The sequence below is a fragment of the Canis aureus genome, chromosome 17, assembly GCF_053574225.1.
Source record: "Canis aureus isolate CA01 chromosome 17, VMU_Caureus_v.1.0, whole genome shotgun sequence".
Classification (NCBI taxonomy): Eukaryota; Metazoa; Chordata; class Mammalia; order Carnivora; family Canidae; genus Canis; species Canis aureus.
Genome location: NC_135627.1, coordinates 31804302 through 31831525, shown reverse-complemented (window position 1 = coordinate 31831525; position 27224 = coordinate 31804302). Strand labels below are relative to the sequence as shown.

The 27224-nt window shown below is 38.3% G+C and overlaps 1 protein-coding gene and 1 long non-coding RNA gene across 24 annotated transcripts in view; both read left to right on the top strand.

Moving 5' to 3' along the window:
- LMO7 (LIM domain 7) overlaps window positions 1-13912 on the top strand; it is a 197390-nt gene extending 183478 nt beyond the window's left edge. For 21 of the 23 annotated variants that reach the window (XM_077855337.1, XM_077855334.1, XM_077855336.1 and 18 more), the window contains 7 exons: window positions 141-206; window positions 2242-2294; window positions 4523-4736; window positions 8408-8692; window positions 10528-10636; window positions 11735-11837; window positions 13143-13912. In XM_077855337.1, coding sequence (XP_077711463.1) covers window positions 141-206; window positions 2242-2294; window positions 4523-4736; window positions 8408-8692; window positions 10528-10636; window positions 11735-11837; window positions 13143-13165 — 853 coding nt within the window. In that variant the 3' untranslated portion in view covers window positions 13166-13912. The remainder of the gene's footprint in view (window positions 1-140; window positions 207-2241; window positions 2295-4522; window positions 4737-8407; window positions 8693-10527; window positions 10637-11734; window positions 11838-13142) is intronic. The other 2 variants (XM_077855348.1, XM_077855352.1) reach the window with 1 other exon arrangement.
- A 10120-nt stretch (window positions 13913-24032) lies between these two features.
- On the top strand, window positions 24033-25584 carry LOC144287511 (uncharacterized). Its single transcript, XR_013355298.1, has 2 exons — window positions 24033-25102; window positions 25362-25584. It is a non-coding gene; the product is annotated as an uncharacterized LOC144287511 (long non-coding RNA).
- Window positions 25585-27224: the final 1640 nt, after the last annotated feature.

The window sequence follows — 27224 nt, the reverse complement described above, 5'->3', positions numbered from 1 at the left end:
TTTCTGTGTGTTTAGTTTTCAGCCCAGAGACCATCTGATCAAGAGGCTATGATAACATTGTTTTGATAGCAATTTCTCAAACTGAGGAAGAGCATCAAAGTCTAATATGTTAACCACAAACTCTTCTTTCTATCTTTTAGGCCTATTGATTCCTATGATATACCAAAGAGAGAAGAACAATCTTCAGGGTTGCTTCCTAGTGACAGGTATATAGAGCATTTTGTTGTAATTTGGTTGAAATAATTGACTTTAGATGAATATCTGAGGGCTTTTTAGGTGTTTTGTAAGAACTACTTTAGCTCTTGATCTTTTGTGAGATATAAAGAGATCTTGCTGGTTGATCCTTGTATGGACTAGCTTTTGCCATGTAATCAGTGACCCTTAAACTTAGTGATTTGACATGACTTTGTGTAAGTATTTTGGGCTGATCCTTTTAGTCCTTTTAGTTGATCGGGCTCTTCATACATCTACTAGTTTACTAGGCAGCTCTGCCTTAGGGAGTTGGCTGTCAGCTGGGACAGTGAGAACAACTAGGCCATGTGTCTTTCAAGATCTAGCAAGCCAGTACAGTCTTATGTACATGGTGACAGAGCAGAGAAGACAGAATTAAAGAGAGGAAGCGTGCAAGGCACCTTGCAGTCTGCATTCTGACTGAATTGGCACGCCAATGCTTCTGTCACATTCTACTACCTAAAGTGAAGTCACAGGCCGGCCCAAGTTCACAGAACAGAGAAAAGCTCTACCTCTTCATGGGAGATGCCACAACGCAAGGGGAATAGACATAGGGTAGAATTGTGTTTATTTTGTGCAACTACCTTAATTTTTATTTTAAAGAGGTTATAAGTAATGGCATAAGCTTACCCAAAATGAAGTAACGTGTGGACATCTGAAATGAGAATTGTGGCCTTCTCTTAGTTTAATTAGAACTACTGGTCAATTCCAGGAAATGTTAGATACATCTTAAAATTTGCTGAGACATAAATTTAATGTTTTAAAGTCATTTTTAAAATGCTTTACAGTTTTGAATCCCTAAGGACTTCTGAAGAGACTCTATCTGTAAACATCCAGTGTATGCCCAATTGGTGTTTCCAGAGCTGACATTTCTTCTTTAGGAAGTTTACCTTAGAGATATGGAAAGACTCATCTCTATAGGCAATCAGGAAGACTGAGTAGGACTCTAAGTAGATAGGGAGTATTGGGCTGACCTTAAGGTAGAAAAAGTTTTAGTGATGGATGTTCTTATTTTATAATGAAGGTTTCTGGGTAACCGTGAATCATTAAAATGTGTATCTCTCTTTTAAAAATATGCCTTTAATTTATTTATGTATTTAAATGATCTTTATTTATGTAGCTTATAACCTGGAGAAAATAATTATATTGCAGAGAGGAAAACTCAACAAATCCTGGAAAACATAGAACACTGCTAGGCAGTTGTGGTACAGCCTGCTTTAGAGGCATTAAGGGGTGTGGCTGGATATCTTGTAATAATAGTATTTTCTATGTTAATACAAATGAAACCATTCATGAAAGTTGCTAGCAGTTGTGACACGTTATTATGTATTGCACTTTATTGTATGTTGTATACATGTACATATGTATTGTGTGCATATACATATGTAATATATATGTGATAATGTATATTATTCATTATTGCCATTATTATTTGATGTTATTGGGCTTAGTAAAGTGAGAATGAGACCAGCTTGGGTTGATACAGAAACCTAAATGTTGCCATTACAAAATCAGGTATTTTCAGAGGTTGCCTATGCCAATATGCTTGAGTACTTCTTTGCACTGCAAAGATTGCATTTGGTCAGTGACTGTTTCTGGAATAAGTGCCCTAGTGCCCAAAAAGTTGATTTCTTGACCCTTGGGCAGTAAGAAGGAAGAGACAGTATGATGTTACATAATCTGATGACAGATGCTTGGTATAGCCTGTATGATCTAGGTCTGGAAGGGAATCAAAGCATACAAATTGGTCATAAGGTTAATCATCCTACAGACTGGAGAGGATCTTCACATGTTCTTTACGTGCTTGTCTCTCATTGAGAGATGTCACTGTTTTCTGCTACATTGTACAACGTGAAAAATTCCTTATTAAGAAGATAAACGTGGCTTTCAGCAGATATAGGAAATAAATCAATTGCTTTAAAAAGCAATCTTTTTGGTGTTCTTACATCATAAATGTAAAAAATATATTCTTAACGAGATATCTATAATATGTTGTGTTTTGTGTTGTAGGAATAAATCCAGATCCACTACCGAACTGGATGGTTACCCTGCAAATAAAAATGGTAAATGTGATTTTTTTTCCAACTTCTTTAGCACAGTTGTTTATGCTATCACATGCTATGATCAGTATTTTTAAAGTCAATATATTTCAGATTCATTAAGATTACATAATTAAAATACCAAATATTTTTAGCATTTGTGTATAAAAACAAAACTATCTTTTGCTTATTTTGGCTTTACTTTCTAATGGAGGGAGTACTGGGAGATTAAAATGGTTTTAAATAGCTAGTGAAACAAGTGGAAATTTTTCAGTGTTATTGATAGTTTTGTATAGATTTCATCTTGCAGGCAAGAAAATGGGACAGAAAAGTTTCCTGCAGAATACCAGGGGACTTAAAAATTGTTGTAAACTTGAAATTGTACATTGAAGTGCCAAGATGTCCAAAAGTTCAAAATGATAATGATTTTGCTAACTAGGCAAAAATGATTTGGAACCCTATATTGTTAGTATTAAGTGTATTTTTAGAAACGCTTGTAACTGAAATTATATAAGTAGGAAAAAAAAAACACTAAGCAGAAAGCATCATTTCATGCAGGGTTTGCATACCAGGTTTTGGGCAAGCAGGGTGCTGGTCAGTTTTATAAATGAATGAAAGTCCAGATAGGTTTGGGGTGAATTTGGTGGACATGCCACTTAGTGGATAGCCACATGGGAGAGAGCAAGCCTGCCCCTGCTATGTGGGAGAATGCAAAGCCAACATTTCTGTTGTAAAAGAGAAGTTTAAAAAAAAATGGAAATTTTCATGTTATCTTTTATGTGCTGATGAGAACAAAATTTAAAACCATCTGTAAGCCAAACACCACATCTATAGGCCTAAATGGTCTGGTGGCAGCTAGTTTGTAACCTCTGGTTAAAGCTTGTAGAAATTAGTTTCTATTAGGTTCTATGATCACTCCCTCTCAACACTTAGGAGCTTCTATTTTCTGGTTCTAGTTTAAATTTCCAGCTGTTTTTCTGTTTTTCCTGTTAGGGACTCTTAACTAAAACCAGAATTTTCTCTTTCCCAGTTGCCAGTTTATCAGATGCCTTCTGATCTGATTCCTCTGGTCTTACTTGTTTGGATTTCTAGGTTTCTTTTCCCCCTGAATTTGTCCCTAGCTACCATTAAAATCAAACTTTAAGTAACTTTACTCTTCAATATGTATTTTCTTCCCTCTACTAACTATAAGTTCCTGAATAGCTGACAGTAGAACTTATGAAATATTTCATTGAAAAACTTGGTTATGCCAATAAGGTACTTTTAAAATAGAAAATGTTTAATTTAACATATGACCAAATTGATACAGTGTGCACCCACAAAGGCAAACATGTGGGTATGAGAAAACTTTAGCCTCATTTTACTGCTTGCTGGAAGATGAACTAAGGCAGAGATGCACCATGAATTTTGAAAAATTAATGATGGCAATAAATTTGGAGTGTGAAAGGAAACAAATCCTTAGATAGAATTTCCTAATCCAAATTAAAGGGGGAAGATACTTCAAAGTTACAGATGTTTTATCCAAATCAGCAATTAATCAGCAAATCCAATGAGACAAAGCCTTCAGGATAAACCCTAACTGAATTGTCATGCATGTATTCAACATCCAAATTATAGTTTTGTCGGTCTCTTAGAGGACAAACAAGTCTGATTATGTTCCTTGGTTAACATTTTGGGTACCTTGGATATTTTTCAGCTTCACAAAAGCTATTTCAGTAATTGAATGTGCTCTCAATCCTACAATTTGGTCATGACTTATTCTAGAACTTATACCATGAAGACTCAAATTGTGTCAGCTGGAGATGCAGGCATATATGTCTTGCTCTCCCCAAGGGGAGTGTAAGGTTTTTGAAGGCATTGTCACAGCAAGTTTTCCATGAGCATGTGTTTGATTGATTTAATTTCGGAAGGAAGGGACAAGTGGAAGAGAACTATTTCTAGACTAGCACTTTGTAACTTAATAGCACTGAAATCAATGCTGGCTGTTTCATTTTTGGGCAGCTTCCTTAAGCTTTTCTGAGTGTACTCTGTGGCATGCCTCTGGGTGTTGAACTGGAATTTCCAGGAATAGCCAACTTTACTTTTATGTTTCCATGCAGCAGTCTAATTGAGAATTGATGTTGGCATATGTGTGCGGTGTCACATCTTTTGCTACATTGTATTTGGAGATTTATCCACAATCTGTGTCCCACCCTCCATGCCCCACTTAATAATGTGTTAATCCTGCAGCTTCTGATGTGTTTTTAATTTAGGAGGCAATAAATATTCAGACCAAATTGGGAGCACTAGCTCATCACAGAGGAGCTCCAAGAAGGAACAAGCCCCATCAGAAGCAGAGTTAGAGAGACAACAAATTCTTCAAGAAATGAGGAAGAGGACATCTCTTCTCAATGACAATAGCTGGATCCGACAGCGCAGTTCCAGTGTAAATAAAGAGCCGATTTGTCTGCCTGGGATTATGAGAAGGTGTGAGACTTTTTAGGAGTTATTTCCTCCTCTGTACCGTGACACAGATATTTAATTTCTAGACATGCTGGCTACTTTGGACAGGAGAGATGTTATAATTTCTTCTCTTGTCTAAGATTTAGTGGAGAAGGGGAAGTCCAGTGAATGTCATTGGGCACATGTTATCGAGCACAGATTGAGTGCCACACATATGTCAGTTACTTTGTCTACATCATCTGACTTACTCTGGGGAAAATGTTTTGAGGCAGGGAGAGTGATTCTGTTTTTCCATATGAAGAAACTGTGGCTCAAGCTGGGAATACACTTGGACAAAAGCACATGGCTAATCTGTTGAAAAGCTGGATGTGGAATTCCGAAGTACAGTTCAAGCACTTAAATGTCCATCCTTGGCTGCTGAACTGAAAAAGAAAATTAAGCCTCTTTTTTTTTATAATGGAGATAGTGGTTCAATTGGAATCACGATAATAGTTTTCACAAAGTGTGAAACCTAATTTTTGTAATTTTAAGAAAAACCTATGGATGTAAATTAATTGGAGCTGAGAAGATGAATATTTTAAAAGATGTATCTTGGGTAAAAATATTCAAGCTACTTTTATTAAGTATTTTTGCAGGTGACAAACTGAGGAAAATTTGTAACACATTACAAGGGGTAATTATCTCAATATAGAAGTAACTTTTGTTAATCAGTAAATAAAATGTGATAACTTTATAGAAAAGTAGACAAGTGATATTAACAGATTGCAGAAAAGAAAGAAAGTCAATAAACATATCAGAGATCAACACTACTCTTACAACAGCAATCCTATATCTCCTTACAAGATTTGTGGAGTTAAATGATTGACTAACTCAATCCAATATGGACAATGGTATAATGAAACAGAAATTCTTGTTCCCAATTGGGTGGAAGTTTTTCAAAGTTTATTAAGCAAAAAAAATTTTTTTAAAGATTTTATTATTTATTCATGAGAGACACAGAGAGAGAGGCAGAGACATAGGCAGAGGGAGAAGCAGGCTCCCTGCAGGGAGCCTGATGCAGGGACTCTATCCCAGGACCCCAGGATCATGGCCTGAGCCAAAGGCAGAGGCTCAACCACTGAGCCGCCCAGGTGCCCCTGAGCAAAAGTTTTTATGTCCATACCCTGTGAGCAGTTCAGCTCCTGGCACTTCATCTTCCGAATGTGTTTGGATAAGCATGCAAAGATATATCGAAGGATATATACTTAAGTATTACTGGAAATAGCAAAAAAGAAAAGAAGCAGAGTATCTTTTAACAAGAGTACCCAGTACTCTTGTTAAATAAATAGTGGCACATTGATAAACACACTAAGTTTTGAGATAGTATATGATACATTCTCTTTCTTTTATAGTTGTATAGTACTCTACTGTATCACAATTCTTATCAAAATTGGGCAGTTTTGGAATGATGTTGATTGGAGTGCTTGGATAGTTATAGTCCTTTGGAGCAGGGTTGGAATTTTTTTTTTTTTTTTGTATGAAGGACCAGATAGTAAATAATTTTGGCTTTGTAGGCCATGTCAGTCTCTGTTGCATATTCTTTGTTTTATTATGACAGTTTGAAAATTAAAAATACACTTAGCTCATGATTCATACATATCCTGACAATGAGCTATAATTTGCTGAAGCCTTGATTTTGATGATGCACTGAGAGCTCATCTGGAGCTGTTGGTTGGGAGTTCCTGCTTCCTCGTGGGCCACTCCACGTAGCCGTTTGGGCTGCCTCATGACATGGCAGCTGGATTCAGAGGAAACCTTGCAGGAAGAGAAGCCCTCATTTGCACATATTTACCAAACTTCCATTTGTGTCATGTTTGCTAATGTCCCGTTGGCCTAACATGTCACATGGCCAAGCAGAGAGTCAGTGAGAGGGGACCACACAGTGGCATGGGTACTGGAGGATGATTCACTGGGGGCCTCTGAAGTACTGTCTGTCACACACGAGCGGACATGAAGACAGTTCTAAGATAATATACGGAATAAAGTGAGTTATGAAGAGTATGCATTGTAGAATAATAACATTTGTTTAACAATGTTAAACTCATGAACACACTACATATATATGTATATATAGAGAGAGCGAGCGAGAGATAGCTATACTCATGTAAATTTGTCTCTGTATGTAAATTGGTTTGTAAACAGAAAAAGTCTAAAAGTTAACAGTGATTACCTCTGGGAATTAGGGCAGGTAAATTGTGGTAAGTGAGGGTGGAGGGAAATTTTATTCTTTCCTCAAATGCCCTTCTGTATTGCTTGGGTCTTTCTCATCATGATGATGTAGTACTTCTATAATTTTAAAAGAACAAATACGTATTTCAAACTTGAGATAAGAGATTAAAGTTTTAAAGGTAATAACAAAATTACCTGTTAGAAATCATTTATAGTTTGGGGTCAGTCTTTGTAGGTCAAAATTAATGTAAGCACTTGGCTTCATTAAAGAGTGATTTTCCAAAAAATAAAAAAAATAAAAATAAAGAGTGATTTTCCAAAAGTTGTATTTAAATCAGTTTGTGAGCTAAATTCTATTTTACTTCTTCACAATTTTTGAGCAATTAATTAATTAATTTATGAGAGAGCGCACGCATGTGTGAGAACAAGAGCACAGGGAGGGGCAGAAGTAGAGGGAGAGATAATCTCAAACAGACTTTGGACTGAGTATAGAGCCTGACCCGGGGCTGGATCCCAGGACCCTGAGATCATAACCTGAGCTGAAAACAAGAATCAGCCACTTAACTGATTGAGTCACTCAGGTGCCCCAATTCTATTTTATTTTTTAATTTTTAATTTTTAAAAAGATTTTTACTTATTCATGAGAGAGACACAGAGAGAGGCAGAGACATAGGCAGAGGCAGAGGCAGAAGCAGACTCCCTGCAGGGAGCCTGATATGGGACTCAATCTTGGGATCCCCTGGATCATACCTGAGCCAAAGGCAGTTCCTCAACCACTGAGCCACCTAGGTACCCCACCCCAATTCTATCTTAAATGCATATTCAGTTTAAGAGAAGTAGCTGCGAAAAGTGAATGCTTCTGTAAGATGGACATTAGCCAGTTGATTAAATTAAGGGTTTAGGTAATGAGTGAGTGAGGACTGCACAGTAGGAATGGTGTCGATTATTCTGGAATCAGGGAGACAATGGTTTGAAAGCCAGTTCTACCACCACCTAGCTCTTTTTCATATGGACAAGTTAACTTCCGTGACATTAAAAATATTATATACATTGTTCTGAAAATTAAATAAATTAAAAATTTTGTTACCTTGTTTGGTCTAATACGTGACATATATAAGTGCCTAAAATAGTATTTTTTTAGGTTGGGTTTTAAAAATTAAGATGTCTAATCCATTGAATACTTAAAGGAGGAATGTATGTCTTTGTAGTAGTTTATTAAAAAAATTTTTTTTAGTATTTTCTTTTCCACTTTGGTGTTTTTTAAGCACCAAGTAAATAAAAATAAAGATTAATTGAATTTGAAACATTGTGATTTTGATGAAAAGAAACTTTAGTTACTAAAGGTAATTTTGTATGTAACTGGACTTGTCAGATTAGTACCTACTTATGAAATACATAGAACGGGTATTTTAATGACTATAATGATAAATTGATTCTAGTTGGTTACATAGTATTAAATAGTCTCCGTGAACTCTTCTATGTTTCAGAGGTGAATCTCTAGATAACCTGGATTCCCCAAGATCCAGTTCTTGGAAACCATCCCCTTGGTTCAATCAGCCTTCAGGAGTCCGTGCTTCTTCCTCTGTTCAAGACTTTAGTCGCCCCCCTCCTCAGCTGGTGTCCACGTCGAACCGTGCCTACATGCGGAATCCATCTTCCAGCATCCCCCCTCCTTCTTCAGCTGGTTCTGTGCAGACCACCACCGCACCTTCTCCCACACCACACAGTCCTTCTCCTTCACTATCACAGTCGGGCTCCCAGCTACGCAACAGGTGAGGACTTTGGTCACAGGGGTATTTTTTCAATAAACTTTCCTCAAAGTCTTGTCCAAATTTTCTAGTGAAAACCAAAAACAAGTCCTTTTGAATCTGTCAAATTCAGTATTTCTTTATGAAAATCAATTAAAACTTTCTTAATGGCTTTCCATGCTACCCTAAGAGCATTTATGGATGTCTCGTGAAGCCATCGGAGACCTTTAAAACATGTATTTCATTGCCACTGTCTTGTTTGCTTTTGCTTGTGGTCAGTCAGTGCAGACATACTCATATAGTTCTCAGCGTGGAAGCATAAAAATATATAGTAGCTAGTGAATCCATTTGGGATTCATGAGTAAAAGCAGTATTGTAAAATGTTTGATTTTTATTGAGACTATAATACAAATTCTTTTTATAGGAACTGAGTTTCAAAGGAAAGCATTATAACCAAGCTCCATTGTCTGTGGAACTTTTAACAAGCTGGATATAAAAATGTTAAGTAGTTAGATACTGCTTTTTTTGTTTTGTTTTTCAAAACCACTGCCAGCCTCTTACCTAGTTTGCCAACATTTTGTTCAGACTGCATCAACTGAATTCTGTAGGTTACATGCTGCTGCAGGAACTGGGTAAGAGTTATAACTATAGGTCTTGACTAAGCTTTTCTTTTGATATGGAGTAAAGCACAGATAGCAACACGAGTTGGGCTTTGAGTTTTGCATAGCTTCTCTACAGACCATCAATGCTTCATGAAACCGTATACAACAATATTTCTGTTGTCTCCAAAGCGAGTTCTGGCACATAGTATTTTCCATCACAAATAAAATACTGAAAAGTAAAAACACAGTGATTAATATTGGAATTTTTTTTTTAGCCATCAAATAAGGGCTTTTGTTAAGAAAACATATCCATATAAAGTTGTATTGACTTGTGCCAGGATCTCCAAAATGTGTATCATGGAGTTTGAAACAAGAAGGGATGTGAATTTGTGGTAACTGTTGGGGAGAGAGGAAGGCTCCTGAGTGGAAGGGGAGGCAGAGGAAAGAGTGTGCATTTACCTACTGAGAGCACCAACCCCCATTGGAGAACAAATAGGAGACAACCTTTTGGCTTTTCTGTCCTGGAATAGTCTCTGTCTGGGAGGGGGCACTCTAACACGAGGCGGCTGGCAGCTATGCACTTTCAATATCTCTAAACTGTGCCAGTGCTGTGGGATGCGATGGTAATGAGTGGCCTTTACCTTCCCACCTGGGACAGGAGACACTTGAATCCAAAGGGAAGTAGAAACCCTCCGTACCTGTCTCTGTGATAGCTGTCAGCCACTTGTCATTTCATTGTCCCAGAGGAAGTCCTGGAAACCAGAAGGACACAGTCAGGAAAGCACTGATACCTTCTGTGTAACTAGAATAGCAGGTGAATGAGAAAGAGGATGGGAAAATGAGGTTAAGATGGTCGAAGAGACTTGTAGTGCCGTTTGGGTGCAGCTGGGACTGCTCTCCTAGCAGTCTGGTGGGTGTGACAGGACGAGGGCTGGGCTTTGGCTGGTGAACTAGCTGGATTAGAGGAAGAGGAGACTTGTGCTACATAGAGATGTGATCTGAGGAGAATAATGTCGGGAAGCACAGAATGCACTAATACACAGAAATTATTAATTTATATGAATAAGTGTCAAGGGTTTCAGAACCACCATGGAGATCCTTGAAGGTACAATGTAACATACTTTGGTTGGTGACAGCTTTCCTCCCACAGATATGTACTCTCCTAAGTAATTACTAATGTTAATGCCAGAGTGTGATTTTAAGTAACCTTGATTTGCACAGATGAAAGCCTCCCTTCCATTCTCATTCCGTGTCTAGGTCAGTGAGTGGGAAGCGCGTGTGCTCCTACTGTAATAGCATTCTGGGCAAAGGAGCTGCCATGATCATCGAGTCCCTGGGTCTTTGTTATCATTTGCATTGTTTTAAGGTGAGACAGAGATGAACAGCCTGCAGGCCCGCAAAGCTTTGCTTGGAGAGCGCATGGCTTCTTTGCGCACTGGTTGTAGATGTGCCACTAACAAACTCGGTGCTACATTTGTCCGTGTGTGCTGCACTTTGAATCGCATATTGCCTGTTCTCCAATCTTGAACCTAGTCTCCAAAGTTAAATCCAGAAACACTATGCACTACTAGTCTTCAGTCTGTTAAGATTCTATAAGTAAAATTTATAGCTCATAAATCCTTTCTTTAACATGCTGTCATAGGCATACTTGAAATATAATTTACCCGTGTTGTTAACAGCACAGGGACATGCAATTCTAAGTCTGAAAGCCTAGCTTTATGTAAAGAGGAGCACAGTAAATAGTTTTACAATTGCAAAGCCTGCTTACACCTGATGGGTTTTTGCACATAAGAACAAAGCCAAGAACAAATTAATATATTTTGCATTATCTATTTTGAGAGACACATCTGTGTGATTCTAGAACTTGCACTGGGCCAGAAAGAGACTCTGTTTCTTATTCCTGGAGTCCTGCAGACCACAGTTTGTTTAAGCTTGTGTATTGCTGGCTTGAGCGGTTCCTGGGCAGACCAGAATGAATGGAAATAATTAGTGTTTGAGCCGGTGGAACCAATATACTCAGCCATGAAGTGAAAGTGCCCTGTGCAAACACTCGCCAAGCTGGTGCAGTGGGAACACCAGGTGTTGCCCACCTCAGAGGAAAGTGCCAGAAACACTCTTCATTCACTTCTCTACTTCTTCTATGTGATGCCTTATCCTCTCACATTGCCCTGCAAGAAGTGAAAACTAAATTCTTTCAAGCCAATCAGCAAATCATTTTTATTCTTTTGGTATATTTAGAATGATCATTTAGGCTCTTAAAATTAGACTTATGAATTCTTTAATGTCTCATCTGGCAGCTTGATTTTAATCCACTAATTATCTTTTGGGCTTTTTCTTTGCTGAAACATATTTGAGAGCTTAGAAGCTGCATTCTGCTCATCTCCACCCCCCACCCCCCAAACCCTGGGAGTGCCCCAGGAGTTCTCAAAATGACTGTTTATGGTGGTTCTTTCTTGTCCTTCAGTGTGTGGCCTGCGAGTGTGACCTCGGAGGCTCCTCCTCAGGAGCCGAAGTCAGAATCAAAAACCATCAACTGTACTGCAACGACTGCTATCTCAGATTCAAATGTAAGAGAACAAATCAGGGAGAAAATTTCTTGTCTTTTAAAGAGACCACGGGTTCCCATGCATTTCCCTGAACCTGCAGCCATGCCCCCCTCAAGCTCTCTGCCTTAGAATTCCAGGCTTTAGGAATCTTAGTGTGTTCCCTTCAAAGAGGGCACGGTGAGTGGTGGGTCAGTGCTCCAGATTCCAGACATGATTCGATGGGTTGGGGGGCCGAGGAATTGGAGAGGGACACATGCCTGAGTCAGGACGCCATCCTGTGCTGTCTGCTCTGTGTTTGTAGAAACTTCTAATGACATGAGGACATAATCTGTTTCTTGGGTAAGAATCGGTCCCTCATTATTAGCTGACTTCTGTTACTTCACAGGGGGCTTTGTTAATGTGATTAAGGACAGGACCAACTTTAAAAACTGTGGTTTAAAGAAGGTAGTAAAGAATAGTTTATGCTTTGTTACTATATAATCGTATATTAGTATATATACTATTTTTAAAAGGAGAACATTAAATCTGATTATAAGATGTTTCAGTATCATTTTTGGGAAAACTGAGTTTTTCAAAAACTTTACATGCTAATTTTGTGTCTAAGCACGTTTTTGTTTCTGTGTTATAAAACCTAGGATAGCTTTAATAGATTGCATATTGTTTCTAGCCACTAAAGACAACCATTACTGCTGTTGATATTTTGAACCTTGATGCTGGTAACATGTGTTTCTTCCTTATTGTGAAAGGGTGTTACAAGTGGTATCAGCAAAACCATTTGCTTTTGAACTCTGAGGTATTTATATGGCCCTTTATGTGAAGAGTGGTTTGAAAATGGTTTCAGCCCAGTCAACTCTCTTTTATCTGTCAGCGGGTCATCGACCTTCTCTCTCCAGCGTCCATTTCTTCTCTGGACACAACCATTGAGTTTGGAGAGTGGCGAGGCTGGGCATGTAACGGCGGGAGTGTGTGTATGTGTGTGCGCTTTTCTCTCTTGAATCAAATTCCCAAGCCGAATATAATTGATTTTTGGAACCTTGAGGTTTTGGAAAAATTGCCCATGCCTTTTCTCTCCTCTAGGACAAATAATAGAGAGTTGAGTGTAACTTATTTCCATATCGGCAGTTTATTTTTACTTTGTTTTTGCAAATGAAGGATTCTAGAACCGAGACTGTGATTTGCCTAGCTTTATCCTAAGTGAGTGACAGGGTCACTCTCTCTACCTCATGGGGCCATTCTCTGAGTGATTACTGCTATGTATCCCGGGTGGTGATATCCAAGTATTCCTACATCCTAAGTCCTTTTCTTTTTTTCTCCTTGCCTGATCAGCTGGACGGCCAACTGCCATGTGATGTAAACCTCCACACGAAAGCACTGTTGCAGATAGAAGAAGAGGTGGTTTCTGCTGATGTAGATCTATAAATACGTGTTGTATGTCTTTTGCTCTTTTTTAAAAAGGATAACACTTTTTTAAAAAACATTTTTGTCTCTCTAGATTACATCAGAGCATTATAGTCTTGGTAGAACCTGTATTTTTGTTGTTTATTTATAAGAAGGTAATTTCCGTGTGGGAGGAAAAGTACAGTATTTACTTTTTTGAATTCATCTTAAAAGCACAAGGGAAAAATAAGAACTTTGAAATATTTTTGACGCTGACAATGATCTAGTTTGACTTCCTAGTGGTGTTTTGAAGAGGGTTATTTTATTGTTTTTTTTTTTTAAAGGTTCTGAGACATTATTTGAAATAGTTAATATAAATATATAATTGCATTTTCCCTGTTTATTGTAATGTATACTAAATTAATGCAGAACCATATAGAAAATTTCATGAAAATCTACCCCCAAATTTGCTTTCTGTATCCTTCTTTTCATCTATAAGATATTGTGCTTTAAAAAAATTTTTTTAGCATATTTTATTTGCTTGATGAGGGGATCTCTATTTTCTTCACCAGAATGATCGCTAAGCAATGCCCAATAGACAGCTGCTTTTTTTCGTTAGTACAAAATCATCACGGTTTGTATACCAAAAGTTTTCTCCAAGAATTCTAGTAGTCTTTCTGTTCAACTGCATTTGTAAATAAACTTGCTGATGCATTAAAGACTGGTTCTCTTTTTTTTCTTCTGTGTGTGTGTATGTGTTTGTCTACCTCCCAAGCCTTTTAATCCTATTTCAGAATGTGGCTTTTCTTGATATTTATTATTGAGCATCTTTACTAAAACATAAAGTGACATATAATGAACTTCATATATTTAAACCGTACAATATGACAAGTTGGATATGTGTGAATACCTATGAAATTATCACCATAATCTCGATACTGTTTTTACTGGAAGACTTTCACTAGGGACTTTATTTTTGCTGGAAGGTTGTTTCTGAATACTGTACACTTTTATGGTAAGAAGTGAAATGAATGATGAATTGTTGGATCATTTGGATAAAATCTTATTCTTCTGCTTCCCCAGTGACAAAGGAAAATAGCCTTGAGTTTAGAAAATCTATAGAGAAAACAACCCCAAATGTACTTGTTTTAGGAACCTGGAATGGTGGTGCAAGAATACAAAACTTTAGCATACTTTGAGCAAAAATACCAACTTGCACGAATCTTTTATAACGGGTGGATAATTCTAGGGTATGAGAACTATACTTGGAATAGGTTAGAAATAAGTTCTATGAGAGAAAATTAAAAATTTAGTTTGCTTTTGTTTTTTAGTACTTATTACTTTAATAATGTGAAATAAAGGATGTGATTATTGGAGCATCTGGCTGGCTCAGTCAATAGAGCATTCAACTCCTGATCTCAGGGTTATTAGTTCAAGCCCCATACTCGGTGTAAGGATTACTTAAAAGTAAAATCTTAAGAAAAGAATGTACTTATTGAAGAAAACTTATCAAATGCCCCAGAGCATAAATATAATTCTCAACTCCCAAAATCCAAAGACAAGAACTCTGTTTGAACTCATTCTCTATATTTACCCTGCATTCTTAGTTAGCATTAGATTGTGATTTTTTTCTGTGTTCTTCAAATCATTTCTAATTATCTTTATAAATGGTTGTGTAGTGCTCCATTGTTTGATGCTTTTCATATTTAGTTGATAATTCTGGGTATACTTCAATTGTTTCTAATGAACATTTTAATATCTATAATACGGTTAGATATATACACATAAATACATTTCTAATTTAAATCCTGCGATGGACTCTTTGATCATCTCATTTCTTTATATTGTCATAGATATGAGATTATTGTCTCAGAATACAAACTCAGGCTGAAAATATGCATTTTAAGGCTATCATGATACCTATTGCCAAAGTGGCTTCCAGAAAGATGCTACCAGCTTAGATCCCACAAGCAGTACATGAGCTTGTCCATTTCACTGCATGCTCGCCAAAACAAATTTCTATTGTTATGTTGTCTGCCTGACGTGCAGTAGCCCTCAATGTGTAGTAGCAGCACAAGCTAATAAATAAATCACTGCTTCAGTTTCTGTCTCATTAATTCTGCTTGTTCTTGCCTCTAGTGCAAGCTTTAGTTCTTAGGTAGTGACTTTAGTTTTCTGATCCAACATCTTTTCTGTTACTCCTTTTCATCTAAACCTCTTGTCTTCATCTTATCCTGTTGACTCTCAGTATATTCTTATGACTTTTTTCCCCTCACATTTCTCACATTATCTTGCTTAATGATGACAATTTCATTAGTACAAATTGTTAGGACAGTTTTCAGAGATTTTCTTCTAAAAACACTGGTTCTACAGTACCTTTGTATACGCCCATGAGTATGTGTTACTTCATCTAGGAACAAGGAAAGATGCAGTCATTCAGTATTTTTTTTTAAGATTTTATTTATTTATTCATGAGAAACACACAGAGAGAGGCAGAGACATACACAGAGGGAGAAGCAGGCTCCGTGCAGGGAGTCTGACATGGGACTGGATCCCTGGTCTCCAGGATCACACCCTGGACTGAAGGTGGCGCTAAACCACTGAGCCACCCAGGCTGCCTTCATTTAGTGTTTTTATTTATTTTATTTTATTTTGATTTAAACTTATTTTTTATTGGTATTCAATTTGTCAACATATAGAATAACACCCAGTGCTCATCCCATCAAGTGTCCACCTCAGTGCCCATCACCCAGTCACCCCTACCCCCCGCCCACCTCCCCTTCCACCACCCCTAGTTCGTTTCCCAGAGTTAGGAGTCTTTCATGTTCTGTCTCCCTTTCTGATATTTCCACTCATTTTTTCTCCTTTCCCCTTTATTCCCTTTCACTATTTTTTATATTCCCCAAATGAATGAGACCATATAATGTTTGTCCTTCTCTGATTGACTTACTTATTTCACTCCAGTTCCATCCATGTCAAAGAAAATGGTGGGTATTTGTCGTTTCTAATGGCTGAGTAATATTCCATTGTATACATAAACCACATCTTCTTTATCCACTCATCTTTTGAGTATTTTTTATTCATACTTTGTCCCAGGCAGTTTTTGGCACTGTGCATAAAACAACAAATAAATATAAAGCCTTGCTTCTGATTTGACTTAGATTTCTGGTTGGGAGAGAGAAAGATAAAAAAAAGGCATGGGGGCATCTGGGTGGCTCAGTGGTTGAGCATCTGTCCTTGGCTCAGGGTGTGATCCCAAGATTCTGAAATCAAATCCTGTTGGGCTCCCCACAGGGAGCCTGCTTCTCCTTCTGCCTATGTCTCTGCCTCTCTCTGTGTGTCTCTCATGAATGAATAAAATCTTAAAGAAGGCATGAAAATGTAACCTATGATAAGGGCAGTAAAGAACAAGTGATGCAGAGTGTAACGAGGATACTCCTGGTGCTGGAAATGGGAGTGTGGCCATGCTTTTTCATAAGGTTGTCAGAAGCTGCCTCTTTGGCCTTTGAGCCTAATCCTGAAGGAATGAGGGAGCAAACCTTACAGGTAGTTGAGGGGAAAGCATTGCAGATACAGATAACAGCATGTGCAAAAGTCTAAAGGTAGAATATTTGGTGTGTTCAAGAAGCAAACATGGGGTTGGAACAGAATGAGAGAAAGGATGGTAGGAAATGTGGGGAGGGAGGACACAGGTCAACAGACTATTACAGAACTTTAGCTCTTACTTTGAGATATGGAGACATTGGAGGGTGAGCAGAGGAGTGAAAGGAGTTATGTTTTATAAGGACTGCAGACCACTGTGTGAACAATAGATTGCAGAAGGGCAAAGATAAAAGCAGAGAGACGAGTTGGGACTTTCTTGAAATTGTTCAGGCAGAGGATGTTTTCTTCAACAGGGTAGGGGCAGGGGAGGTAATGACGAGTGGGCAGATTATTTGGTGTGTGTGTCTTGAAGGTGAAGCTGACAATTTGATGAAGGATTGGATGAAGTGTGAGAGAAAGGGAAGAGTCAAAGTCTAAAGTGTTGTCTTGAGAAGCTGAAAATTGGAATCTTCATTTTCAGAAATGGATAAGGTTGTGGGTAGAGCACATTTGGGGTGGTGGAGCAGGGAGATCAGAGGCGTGGTTCTTAAACATGATAAGGTTGAACAGTCTATAGATAATGACAGTGTCAAGTAGGCATCTGGCTATTAAAGTCTGGAGTTCTGAGCTTCAGGCTGGAGAGATGAATGAAGAGCCATCAGTATATAGCTAAAACTTGAGCTGAGAATCAGGAAGACCTCCCCTAGGTTCTAATTAGAGAATATGTCTAAGGACTGATTCCTGAGAAACCTGGAACCTCTGCAGTGCTAAATTCAGAGAGGAAAGTAGATGAAAGTTTGTTCTATTCAAGAATGTAATGGTGGCATTTTAGCTAATTTTCATTTATATCACAGGGTAAGAACTAGCAAAAAAAAAAAAAAAAGAAGAGGGGATCCCTGGGTGGCGCAGCGGTTTGGCGCCTGCCTTTGGCCCAGGGCGCGATCCTGGAGACCCGGGATCGAATCCCACGTCGGGCTCCCGGTGCATGGAGCCTGCTTCTCCCTCTGCCTGTGTCTCTGCCTCTCTCTCTCTCTGTGTGACTATCATAAATAAATAAAAAATTAAAAAAAAAAAAAAAGGAAAAGAAAGAGAAAAAGAAAAAGAAAGAAAAGAAAGGAAATAAGAGAAAGAAAACAAAGAAAAGAAAGAGAAATTATCGAGATTCATGACTAAGCATGGAATAATAATTACTGTCCATTAGAATTGAGGGACTTGTCTAATACATTGGGATTCTACTTGTTTTATTTAGTACTTTAATCATCCATTCCTGCAATCTGGAAGAGAGATTAAAGGGCATGCTAATGCCCACTCTCAGGTCATGCCAGTAAAAATGGTCTTTAAAAAGGTCTAATTTGTCTTTAAAAACCATGTATATGGAACAGGAAAAAACCCACTTCCATAGTCATAAAGCACATAGGTGGTGGAATTATATTTGATGAATACAAAGCAATCCTTATATGCAGAAGAGAGGCACACAGCCACAAGATTCTCATGCCTGGTGTGAGAAGCCAGGGAGATACAGTGTGTGAAAGTCCATGAGGCCTTTACACTAAGAGAGTAGAAGAGTTCACAGCAGAGTTGATAACTGAATAGCATCTTTAAAAGCAGATACAATCTTTGCAGATCATGTAGAAGGAACAAAGTACCATTTGAGTTGAGGTCAAACTTCCAGAGTTTGTTTCCTTACTCTGCATTCCAATCAAAACCACGTGCCATTTGGCCTGTTAGGCAGAGGAATGTGAATATTCCTCGGTAGTCTGTGTCTGGTAGTATATCCATGAAGCTCTGAGGATCTGGCCTACAGTGGGGACACTGCAAGAAGGAATAAGGTGACAGGTCATGACTCCAAAATGGGACAAGACCTAAATAGGAAGTGAAAGAATCGCTCTAGGGACTCAAGCTTGGGTAGGTTTGAGATGGATGCTATTGCTAGAGATGAGTTCTGTTTTAGACATACTGTAAAGTTGACATATGAATAGAAGTATCTAAAGGTAGCTGGATTTAAATAGAAAAAAAATGGTGTCCTTTGTACATTTGCATGACAAGTGGAGGTTTATTTTCCCCACCTGAGAGGATGGCGGGAGGTGGGAGGTTGGTTCATTCATTCAGCAATTTAATAATATCAACAAAGACCCATATCATTCATCTGAGGCCATTTGGCCATCCATGAGGATGACCTTATCCTAAGGGTAGTTACTACCTTTAGATAGTCCACAGGCTTCATGCTTCCTCCTTCACATGCACTGGAAGAGAGACTGACTCCTCATTGCTCTTACGTGTGTAGGGGAATTTTTCCAGAAGCCTTTAGAAAAATCTCTCTTCATTGGATGGACTTAGGTTATTTGCCTATATTTGAGCCAGATCCTCTCCTTTGGTGATCAGGACCCTCTTAAGTAGAGTCCAACTTCCAAATCATGCTTTTGCTGATTGGAGTATTATGAAGTAAATGGGGAGTCCACCACAACATGTACCATAGTTAGCCTTTATGAATTCTCTAGAAAATTGAGTATTTGCATTGTGCAAGACCCTATCTTACTTTCATAATTAAAATCTTGTCAGTGAGTTTCTTAGAGAATAATACAGAAGAGACAGGGGAAGGGATGAGAGTATTTCCTGTCATCAGATCCAAAAGGACCATTTGAGGGAGTGGTTGATAGAAAATTTAATCTGTTCAAATATAAAAGATCAGCTCATGGTGCTGATGAAGTGAAAAATTGGGAAACTGGATAATTTGTGAATACTTTGTTTATATTAAGTGTGCAAAATAGTCTCATGCTTTTTCAGGTTTCTTGTATAAAAATTAAGAAAAGGAAATCATGATTATTCATCTTTTTATGGTTAAACTTTAAACTTTTTAAGATTATGGATTTTATGTTATAATCCCATGATATTGTTTAACACATTCTGTTGACCCTGTAACTCTCTTGAAGATTCTGTATGACAACTCTGTGTGAAGCGCTTGAGCGCTTTCACTAATCAAGATCTTTAAAGCTCTTCCTGGACGGTAAGTATTTTCAACACAATTTTATAACACAATTCTGTGGAAGATTATTAAAACTTCTTACTATTAAAAATAGAGAAAAAAATAGGATTTATTTAACATTCCCTAGGAGAGGCCTGGCAAAAATCAGGAAAACGATGTAGCAGTGTTTTCTAGGTTAATTCAGGCTTTTGACTTACATATTTTTATGTGCTACTTGCTGCTACTTTTTTTTTTTTTTAAGCTAAAACGCCTTACTAGATCCATAATGACTTCAGTGTCACAGACCTACATGTGCGGCATTGATCTGCCTGTTGGCACTTCGGGCTAAATAGAGAGTTCCTCTTACATTTGTCAGAAGCTCATTCACCTTTTCGACCTGTTATGGCAGCAGGAAAACATCCGTCAAAGATGGCCATAGGAGGTCTGTGTGTGCTCTTAAATTTTTATTTATTTATTTATTTATGATAGTCACACAGAGAGAGAGAGAGGCAGAGACACGGGCAGAGGGAGAAGCAGGCTCCATGCACTGGGAGCCCGACGTGGGATTCGATCCCGGGTCTCCAGGATCGCGCCCTGGGCCAAAGGCAGGCGCCAAACCACTGCACCACCCAGGGATCCCTGTGTGTGCTCTTAAATCCATTTCTTACCTCCAAATCCAGACGAGCTCCCTACAATCCCTTTGTCATAAAATACCAAGTTTGTGGCAGTTTCAAATTTAGAGGTAAAATGAGATTTTGGACACCCATGATGTCTTCATTCTGAATATGTGTAAGTTCTAGTCTGGGGAATATAGCTCCTAACTGCAGAGGAGGCCAGATGGAAGCAGATTAGAGAGAAGACAGGAAAGAGCCTCTCCCACTACCACTAGGTGAACTCATTCACCTTAACAATTTTCTGTTGAGTACTCACTGTGTGTCAGATTTATTAGGGACATGAGAGCAAATGTTGTATTTTCATACTATGAAGTTTAGCTATGAAAAATAACACTTTTTGTCACTGAAATTAGTATCTGCTTATAGCCTCAGCCCATCTAAATGCAAAAACATCTAGTCTATTTCTTTTCTCCAGCTTTTCCAGATCTAAATCAGTCAAATCAGGATCTTCCCCATCCCCTCTTCTTCTCCATGGGTGGCATCTGACCTTTGGCCTTGTTTACCTAGGGGCAGAATCTTGGCCCTGTGATGGGCCTGCAGAACAATTTTGTTCCCCCTGGTTTTTATGCCAAGGTTCACTGCAGCCCTGTTGGCCTCTCTGGTCTTTCTTTTGGTTAGCCCTACATGGTAGCATCCACTGAGATATCTCCTTCCCCATCTGACTGATGACTTGGAGGTCTATGCAGTACAGCCTATCCAGGATTATGCTTCAGCATCCATCCCTTCTCTTCAAATATGTCATCCCGTTGGTCAACATGACTGCTCTATTAGCAAAATTTTATCTCCACCCCCTCGATCCTCAATCACAGGTTCCAGAGATTAGGTTGGGGGCATTTATTCAGCATCCCATGGCCACTTTGATATTCACCAACTACACATAGGAAATTAATATCCTCCCCTCATGCCTCGTTAAAGGGAGTATATTAGGATGATTCTGACTAAAAATATTTTCTCAAATTGTAGCCTGTGTGCTCATCACTAAAAGATTAATAAAATGTCATTTATGGTCTCAGTGGACTTAATGGTAGGGGTTCCAATGACCTGGACATTGCCTGCTCTTCTAGTTCATGACATATGTATTGTGAGGATGGTCTCCAAAATGAAGTGCAAGATGATCCACTGTGTTGTAGGAAGAATATATTACATTCATTTACATTTTATGTTTCTTTTTTTTTAAAAAAACTTTTTTTTAATTTTATTTATGATAGTCATAGAGAGAGAGAGAGAGAGAGGCAGAGACATAGGCAGAGGGAGAAGCAGGCTCCATGCACCGGGAGCCTGACATGGGATTCGATCCTGGGTCTCCAGGATCGCGCCCTGGGCCAAAGGCAGGTGCCAAACCGCTGCGCCACCCAGGGATCCCACATTTTATGTTTCAAAAGAAAAACTTTAAGCTCTTCTAATATTTCCTAGAAGGGTTGACACACATATGCGTGTCTTTTTCTGTTAGTCATGTGTGGCACAGAAACCATGACTTATCCTGAGGGCTGACTGGGAATTCTACACTCTGCAGGGGTTGACAATAGTGCTCTTGGTTGGCATGGTCTGATGCATTATAATTTAGGGCATCATCTTGCAAGTTAAAAAAAAAAAAAACTAAGCATGAAAAACATGAAAAAGAACCTCTACAAATTTGTCAGTGATTTTTAAAGGCAAGATTCAATCTGTCCTTTACATACTACATATACATACTACAATGATAAATGTTTACAAATGTCTTTTGCAAATAGTAGAAATACAAATCCTATTGTTCTTCCTGTGGAGGTTAAAATAGCTGGAACACTGGCAAGAGCATAGATCCCGACACACCTGTGTGTCCCTTTGGCAACAAGTATTACTGGGAGAGGCATAGGAAATGTTGCCGAGGTCAAGAAAAAACAAGCAGGAAAACAAAAATTCATTGTAGGAGGTTTGCTACCAGCACAGGTATCTGCACCATATCTCAGCATGTAGAATTTGCTAAATTCTGTTTCAGTGATGGAATACAAGAATTATTTCTTTATAAGCTGTCAAAAGGGAAACATCCCAGAAGACATAATCAACAGTAAATTATGTCTGCATTACAAATTATTTATGGTAAAACTGTGCATGTTTACACATTAATGAAACAGTATTTTGGAATAAAAAGATTCCAGGATTTAGGTACAGAGAGTCTCCTGTATTAAGCTATTTTTACATCATTTCTTCCAACTTCCAAGTTTTAGCTTTAAATTGTATCCAGAAATTCCCAAATGTTAATTTTACAAAAAAGATCTTTTTTCAGTGATTTGATACATGTATATATTATGAAAAGAACCCCCCCCCCAGTTGAATCAATTAAACTATCCATCACCCCACATACAATAGTGCCGCCTTATCCTGGTACTTGCTTCCTAAGGTTTCAGTTAACAACTGCCTCCCCCACCCCGCCCCACCCCAGCCACCCCCAAGATCTGGCAACGGATGCTCCTCCTTCTCAAGTATGATCAGAAAATGATATTGTGGCCTAACGCTACCTCACAATGCCTAGTCATTCACTTCTTCATCTCATTACCTAGTCATTTTATCATCTCCCATCCATACAAGAAAAAGGGTAAGATATTTTGAGAGACCACATTTAAATAACTTTTATTACATTATGTATTATTATAAATCTGATTAGTCACTGTTAATCTCTTACTGTGCCTAATTTATAAATTAAGCATTATCTTATGTATGCATGGGAAAAAAACATAGTATATGTCAAGTTCGATACTATCCCTGGTTTCAGGCATCCACTGTAAATCTTGGAATGTATTCCTGAGGAAAAGGGGAAGACCACTGTATTTCCAACATTTTTTTGGTGTGAGCATTTAAGTTCTTCTCTCAGGAAATTTCAGTTATGCAATACAGTATTATTGATTATGTCCACCATTTTATACATTAGATCTTTAGGCCTTATTCATCTTGTAACTGAGAATTTATACCCTATTTCTTCCACTGGTCAGACACTGGCAACCACTTTTCTACTCTTTAAAAACAAGAGCCTTACCAGACTAAAGTAACACTCTGTAATGAGTAAGAGAACAACTATGAAAATCTTGCAGTTTTGTTTTTGTTTTTGTTTTTTTTGCTATACTTGATGGCAGTAATGTTCGATGCTTTGTTTTCTTTACTCTGTTTGGCAGTAGTTGAACTTGAAGATGTTACACATTTTTTCCTTTGCAAAAAAAGTTTTCCAAATTTGTTGACCTTTTTCCTTTTCCTTGGCTGGCTGTGGTTTTCTCTAGTAGATATTTAAAGTACAAAAACATAAACTTAATAATCTTGTACAATAAAGATACTAATTTAAAAATGAATAAAAATAATTCCTTTTGCAAAAAGCATAGGCTGTAGAATATGTTGAAAATTTAAAAAGTTCCCATTGTTATATGGCTTTATTGTGAAAAACCATGAATATTTCATGCATAACAATTTTTTGGAAGATTTTATTTATTTATTCATGAGAGATACAGAGAGGCAGAGTCACAGGCAGAGGGAGAAGCAGGCTCCATGCAGGGAGCCTGATGTGGGACTTGATCCCGGGTCTCCAAGATCAGGCCCTGGGCTGAAGGCAGCGCTAAACCGCTGAGCCACCCAGGCTGCCCCATAACAATTCTCATTGGAAACTAATATGCTTAAAAATATTTTCAAATGATACATTTTACAGTTTGAGTAACTATGGGATGAAAATTTACCAGCTAGTTTTTAAAAGCTTTTATTTTAATTCCAGTTTATCAGCTCATTTTTAACAAAACTTCTGCTTAAATGGTAGGTAGCATTAAGCAATGAGTGTCAGGACTTAGGACCAGCCAAGGACAAACTCTCTCCACTTGCCTCTTTGTGACAGCCGTGCAGACCAAAGATGCCCATACACTACCCGACATCCAAATCTCCTAGTTTTTTTTCTTCTAAGCTTTTTTTTTTTTTATCAACAACCAAGATATTTTATAAAATTAGAGATTATTAATTCATATTCACAAAAACATCTAAAAAGTTTTTTGAGGGAGGGAAGTTTAATACCAATAAATATTTTAAAATACTGTTTTTTATATTGATCCCTTTTTTAACCTTCATTTTTAGCATATATTTTTAAAAAATTTTATTTATTCGTGAGAGACACAGAGAGGCAGAGACACAGGCAGAGACACAAGCAGAGGGAGAAGCAGGCTCCATGCAGGGAGCCTGATGTGGGGACTCAATCCAGGGTCTCCAGGATCAAGCCCTGGGCTGAAGGTGGCGCTAAACCGCTGCCCCATTTTTAGCATATTTTAATGCACACAACCTTATATTTTATACAATATTTATGTATATGATTTATACATAAATATTAGTATTGGGAGCATATGTTTCTTTAATTTTTTTTCTCCTAAACTGAGCTAATGCATGACTTTCAAAGGTGGGAGTTGGGATTAAAAAGGTTTACAGTCCTGGCAACTGAAACCCAAAGAAGCAAATTGAATTGAATTAAGGTGTCTCAGACCAGAACTGGAATTTAGGTCTGCCTTTTCCTGTGTGGATTTTCCTGTCGTACACCCTTTTAATGCATTTTTATTACCCTAGGTGAAGAGGATTTACATCTGCTGGAGAATTGGAGCTTAGCAGTGGGACTCCCTGTGTTGTTTGGTTATAACACAGCGAGGGGTAGAAACTTGAACTTTCAAAGACCTGCATCTTCCTGGGAAAAGCCATTTGTGAGGAGATACAGCATTGGGTCTCACCCTGGCTTTTGCTTTTTCCATAAAGAGCTGTCTTGTTTTGTCCCACAACTCCTTGAGGGTTGGATCCAAGTTTTCTAATTATTTTGTATTGGCTTCATGACAATTAGCACTGCATATGAGGTCAGGATGGTGTAATGGTTAAGACAGCAGTGGGTGTTGAGAGTCACAGGGTCTGTGGCAGGGCATCGATTAGATGTATGACGTTGGCTGACTGAGTCTCCTCTCCGTGCAGCACTCTTCTCATGTGTGAAACACAAGAAATGGGCAGGTCACTCATAGCCTATATCTCATGAGCTTCCTGGGGCCAAGAACCGAGTCAACTCCTAGAAAGCTCTTAGAAAAGTGACTGACCAACAGAAACAACACATGTTAACTCTTGGCTGAACGGTGATGGCTGAGCTTTGGAAGAAAGAAAGAAGAAAGAAAGAAAAAAGAAAAGAAAAGAAAAGAAAGAAGAGAAAGGAAAGAAAAAGAAAGAAAGAAAGAAAGAAAGAAAGAAAAGAGAAACTATCTTCTTAAAACCTTTACTTCAGCTTTTGAGATGAAAGCAAATTGACATGATTTTAGGAAATTAACAAAGAGCATAGAGTGCAATTGTGTTCCTAATCCTGGACTCTGAGGATTTTTACTACTCAGAATGCCTTTTCTGTATTTGTAACACTAGGTGGCAGTGTTGGCACAAGATGGGAAAATCCGGAGTGTGGGTTTTGCTGTTTTTGTTTTTTGTTTTTTTCTTTCCTCTTCCAGATTTATAACTTTCTAGTCAGCTTTAGAATCTCCGATCAGTCCAATATTAGTAGTCTAAGCACAGCCCAGAATCGAATCCTACAGGAGACTGGCTAAAGGATTAACAGGAAATTTAAATGATCATTGTCTCCTATGGGCTTGTTCCATCCTGGAGAAGCTAAGACCTTATTTCTCTATCAGGTTTTGGGCTTTTTTTTTCTGCACAGGAAAGGATTAGGGAAGGTTTCAGCACACTAACCAGTGGCCTGGAGAGACCATACCTTTCCCCGAGCACACCCCTGCTTTGAGAGGCTGTCATGTTTCAGGAATCTGTGCTTCCTCCACTAATGAGCCAACTACACTTTGCAGTGGGGATTTTGCTACAGCCATTTCTTGGCTGACTCTCTTTGTGAGGCAGGCAAATATTTTACTAGGACACTTGGGTCTTGCTTTTTAAAACTGCCAGTTTTTAAAAATACAATTTTTATTTATTTTAGATTGTTTTATCTGAGGCTCCTCTAAGGAGGGTAAGAGTAGATTGCTGGGATTATCACCTGTTAAAATGAAAAATGCAACTGACCCAGGTGGGCAAAGGCATAGGGACCACAGGACTATGAGGCTGCTCCTGCGCCTTCTTTGAACTGCATGTTCAAAGAATTAGCATTAGATCAACTCTTCAATGGATTTGGGCATCTCTGTCTCTCTTTTTCTCTCTCCACATGTTTATTCATTCAAACCACAAATATTTTTTGAGTGCTATGAGCTAGTCACTGATCTCAGCAATGCAGATAAAACAGTGAACAAAACAGGCTATATCACCCCTCTTATAGAGCTTATATTATGGTGGGAGATACACAAATATGGCAGGTGGTAAATGTGGTGAAGCAAAGTAGTATAAAGGAGTAGTAATGGGAAATGAAGGGGATTCTATTTTAGATAGAGTGACCAAGGAAGGATTCTTGAGTATGGTGATGTCTGAGCAGACACCTGAATTGCTAAAGACTGAATGTTGCTGTCACCCCTTCCCCATTTATATGTTAAATCATAATACCTATTGTGATGGTACTTGGAGGTGGGGTTTGGGGGGGCATCAGGTCATGGGCGCAGAGCCCTCATGAATTAGAATTAGTCCTTATAGAGATTGTAGATCTCTTGTCTCTTCCACTATGAGAGGACACAGCGAAAAGACAGCCATCTAGTAACTAGGAAGAGGGACCTTAGCAAACACTGAATCACTGCCTTTACCTTGGACTTCTCAGTCCCCAGACCTATAAGCAACAGATTTCTGTATAAAAGTGACCATCCTATGTATTCTGTTATAGCAGCCCAAGAGGACTAAGACATGAATGAAATGAGGTAGTGAATGTGC